Genomic DNA, 4,705 nt, shown 5'->3' with positions numbered 1-4,705 from the left:
ATATATATATATATATATATATATATAAGAAAGTAAGAAAATAGAGATATAGCATTTAATAAAAATTTATCATCTGTAAAAATCAAGCATAGTCCCTTACAGCTGTTTCAATTAAGCCTAGCAGTCTGCTGTAATGATTCTAAAAGACAACAAGTAAAAAACATAGCAGTATATCTTTTTTCTACCCCTCCAAGAAGATCTTAGCTAATATAATGATTTTAATAATTGCTATTTAATCTTTTAGGCTTAATTGAAACAGCTGTAAGAGACACTGTTTGGTTTTTGCAGATGTCTCCCATTAATTTCTTATTTTTCGTGTTGCTTTGAGTAAAGAAGTATTAGGCAAAATGCAGGTTCTCCATTAGTATTTATTTACAATATATACAAAGGTGTGATATGTTGCTCTTTTGCAGCCATCTCATGCGGTATAAATTCATTGTTCTCTGTTATGTGGGCCATGGCCTCAGGAGATGTGACAAGCGGACTAGCCTAGAGGCTTAGCCAGTGAAGTGTGCTCTCTAGCGGTCACAGCAGGAAAAGTGAGATCAAACCTCAAGGTTTCTTTCCTTTTATAGCTTTGCTATTGCAAGCCTTGTTATAAGCTCGTGCATGGCAAATGGATGCAGGTGAGGTCTTGCTCCAGTCTCGGAGATGGCAACTGGCTGCTACGAGATCTCACCCAATATGGCACTGACTGCTTGTGCCGCTACAATAGTTTTTGTGTGGCAAATGCTTAGGGGCAACAAACACTGGAAATGTGCAGAAAACAGCAGGGAAAACCTAGAAGTAGTTGAGAACTTCCGTTACCTAGGTGACCAAGTCAGCAGCTGGGGTGTATGCTGTGAGAGTGTAGCGACTAGAGTAAGAATAGCCTGGGCAAAGTTTAGGGAGCTCCTACCTCTGCTGGTGAGAAAGGGCCTCTTGCTCAGAGTGAAAGGGAGACTGCATGATGCATGTGTGTGAACAGCCATGCTACATAGCAGTGAAATATGGGTTGTGACTGCTGAGGACATGCATAGGCTTGAAAGGAATGAAGCCAGTATGATCTGTTGGATGTGTAATGTTAGTGTGCATACCCGACAAAGTGTGAGCACCCTGAGAGAAATGTTGGACATAAGAAGCATGAGATGTGGTGTGCAAGAGAGACGACTGCACTGATATGATCATATGATGCTTATGGATGAGGAGAGCTGTGTGAAGAAGTGTCACGCCCTAACAGGGGAGGGGATCTGTGGAAGAGGTAGACTCAGGAAGACATGGGATGAGGTGGTGAAGCATAACCTTCGAAGGTCTTATTCTTGCTGAAATACTTCCTTTGTGCATTGCCATGACTATAGATGATAGCAGTAGATCACTAACTGAACTGGCTGTTCCTGGCTGTTGACAGTTTATTGTCTATTCATCTGCTCAGCATCTTGTGATATTTGCCATTGACTCAATCATCTGGCTTGAGTATTAACCACACTGGTCTTTCCCTAACTGAAATATTTCATCTGTGTATGCTGTGACTACAGATGATCACAGTAGATCCTTAAATGAACTGGTTGATCCTGACCATTGACAGTTTATTGTCTGTTCATCTGGTGATATTTCAATAAAATTCATTTGCTGAAATACTTCACATCCTCCATGCTGCATCCCATGACTTCAACATACCCCAGCTCAGGTGGTTCAATGCCATTTCATACATATCATGGGCTTTGACAGGTCCTTCTGCTCCATCTCAAAGTAGACTTGGGAACAATAGTGGCTAAGAAGTGGTTCTGCCATATACACCCCTGGTGTGCATGTGTGAGTGTATATTACTCTCTCTCTCTCTCTCTCTCTGTGCATGTTTGCATGTGTGAGAGTGCCTGTGCAAGTGTATCTACTTCTATATATACTCAGTTTATCTCACACATTGTAGATTTGTTGACATTTTTCAAAATTTCAATTCCACAAATTTACTATTGAACCAAACCATATGACAAAGTTTTGTGTCAGTTCCAACTCTAATTTTGGTTTTGAGTGAAGAAAGAGGATTATATCAAATATGGAAAGCAAGAATTTAATTTATATAACATTGTGTAGAGCGTTTTATATGAAGGTTATTTATTCACAGTGATATGTATGCAGTTCTGTTTTATTACACATTTTATTTAATAAGTTTGTCAAGATAGATGCAGGCATAGCTATGTGGTAAGAAGTTTGCTTTCAAACCACATGGTTTTTAGTTCAGTTCCTTTGTGTGGCACCTTGGGCAAATGTCTTATACTATAGACTCTGGCTGATCAATGTTTTGTTAGTGCATTTGGTAGACAAGGATTGAAAGAATTCCTTGATGGATACTTATGTGTGTATGTGTGTGTCTTTGCATTTGTTCTTTACCACCAGATGCTGGTCAATGTTCTTGTAACTTAGCAGGTCACAAAAGAGAGACTGAGAGAATAAGTATTAGGTTTAGCAAAAGAAAAAAAAATGATTAAATACTGAGTTTGATTTGGTCAATAAACCCTTCAAGGTGGTGCTCCAGCATGGTCACAGTCTAATGATTGAAACAAGTAAAAGTTAAAAGAAAAACTAACTTTGTGCATGTATCTGCAGTAACATTCTAATAAACTTTCCCTGTTAATAACAAGTAATTAACTTAACTCTTTAGCATCTAAACTGGCCATATCTGGTTTAAATATTCTGCTGTTTTATGTTCAAACTGACCAGATCAGACCTCTCACACAAATCCTACAATATCATTCTAAAAATGAAGTTACTTCATCAAAATCTCAAAGCTACACGATGAACCATGATTAATTGAAGACAATATGAATAAATAAGCATTACATTTGACAGTTATCTGAATGCTAAAGGGTTAGTTGGAGTAAACAAATAAACTTGTAAACTTACAGATATTTTTGTAAAAATGTAAAGAAGTAGAGCCAAGCAACTGAGATATAAGTGTATCCGTTTTCCACCAAATCGCTTATTTATGTATTCCGGCATAGTGTAAACCTGAAATAATAAACAAATAACTTTATATATTTTGTACATTGCTTGTCAGTTCACAGAAATATATATACATAAGTTATATGCAATAAAAGTATTAGATTAAAATAGCCACCTGTGTATCATACCTAATGTAAATGCATCATTGAAAGGTAAATTTACTGCAGTATTCATCCGGAGATAGTATCTGCTACAGATGTTCTGTGATTAAAAACCCAATACATGTATATGCATATGTACGTGTATATATCATCATCATCATCATCATCATCATCATTGTTTAATGTCCACTTTCCATGCTGGCATGGGTTGGATGGTTTGACTGAGGGCTGCCAAGCCAGGAGGCTGCACCAGACTCCTATCTGATCTGGCAAGGTTTCTACAGCTGATAACCCTCCCTAACACCAACCACTCTGAGAGTGCAGTGGGTGCTCTTTCATGCTACCAGCATGAGGACCAGTTAGGCGGTACAGGCATCAACCATGCTTGAATGGTGCTTTTTACATGCCACTGGCATGGGTGCCAGTCAGGCAGTACTGGAATCAACCATGACAATGATTTCACTTGACTCAACATGTCTTCTCATGCACAGTATATTGCCCAATGATTGCAGGGTACTCTTAAATGGGCCAGTTATGCGACACTGGCATAGGCCACGGTTACAATCTCACTTGACTTCCTGGGTCTTCTCAAGCACAGCACATCTCCAAAGGTCTTGGTCACTTGTCATTGCCTCCATGAGGCCCAACGTACGAAGATTGTGCTTCACCACCTCAACCCAGGTCTTCCTGGGTCTACTTCTTCCACAGCTTCCCTCCACTGTTTAAATGTAACACTTCTTCACACAGCTCTCCTCATCCATATGCAACACATGACCATACCAGTGTAGTTGTCTCTCTTGTACACCACATCTGATGCCTCTTATGCCCAACTTTGCTCTCAAGATGCTTACACTCTGTCAAACATGCTCACTGACATTGCACAACCAGCAGATCATACTAGCTTCATTTCTTTCAAGCCTACATATATCCTCAGCAGTCACAGCCCATATTTTACTGCCCTGTAGCATGGCTGTTTGCACACAGGCATCATACAAAATGGGTTTTTTTATGTGCCACCTGCACAGGAGCCAGTCCATTTGGCATTCTTGCTAGCTACTGCTGACCAAAACAAACAATTGGAGCCTGGTGCAGCTCTCTGGTTTTAGCTGCTCCTATCAAACTGTCCAACACATTTCAGCATGGAGAACAGATGGTAAATGATGATGATGATGATGATGATGATGATGATGATGATGATGATGATGATGATGATGATGATGATGATGATGATGATGATGATGTACACATATATTCATCATCATTTCTCACACACACACACACACACTCACACACTCACACACACACAAATTTACTCTTTTACTCAGTTCAGCCATGTGGCTGTGGTCATGCTGGAGCACCAGCCTCATTTAACGTCCATTGTCCATGCTGGCATGTGTAGGACAGTGTGACAGAGCTGGCAAGCTGAGGGGCTGCACAAAACTCCATTTTCTATGGCATAGTTTCTACAGTTGGATGCCCCTCCTAACACCAACCACTTTACAGAGTGTGCTGGTTGAATTTTATGTGCCACTGCACAGGCACTTTTATGTAGTGTCACACAAGTGCTTTTATGTGGCACTGCACAAGTGCTTTTACATGGCATCACCATGAGTGCCATATATATA

General features: G+C 39.9%; 1 protein-coding gene across 1 annotated transcript in view; it reads right to left on the bottom strand.

Moving 5' to 3' along the window:
• LOC106870460 (sodium/glucose cotransporter 4) overlaps positions 1–4,705 on the bottom strand; it is a 96,758-nt gene that overhangs the window by 59,710 nt on the left and 32,343 nt on the right. Inside the window, exon 5 of the mRNA XM_014916561.2 lies at positions 2,881–2,985. Coding sequence (XP_014772047.1) covers positions 2,881–2,985 — 105 coding nt within the window. The remainder of the gene's footprint in view (positions 1–2,880; positions 2,986–4,705) is intronic.

Source organism: Octopus bimaculoides, chromosome 16, assembly GCF_001194135.2.
Source record: "Octopus bimaculoides isolate UCB-OBI-ISO-001 chromosome 16, ASM119413v2, whole genome shotgun sequence".
NCBI lineage: Eukaryota > Metazoa > Mollusca > Cephalopoda > Octopoda > Octopodidae > Octopus > Octopus bimaculoides.
This window is presented reverse-complemented; position numbering and strand designations above follow the sequence as displayed.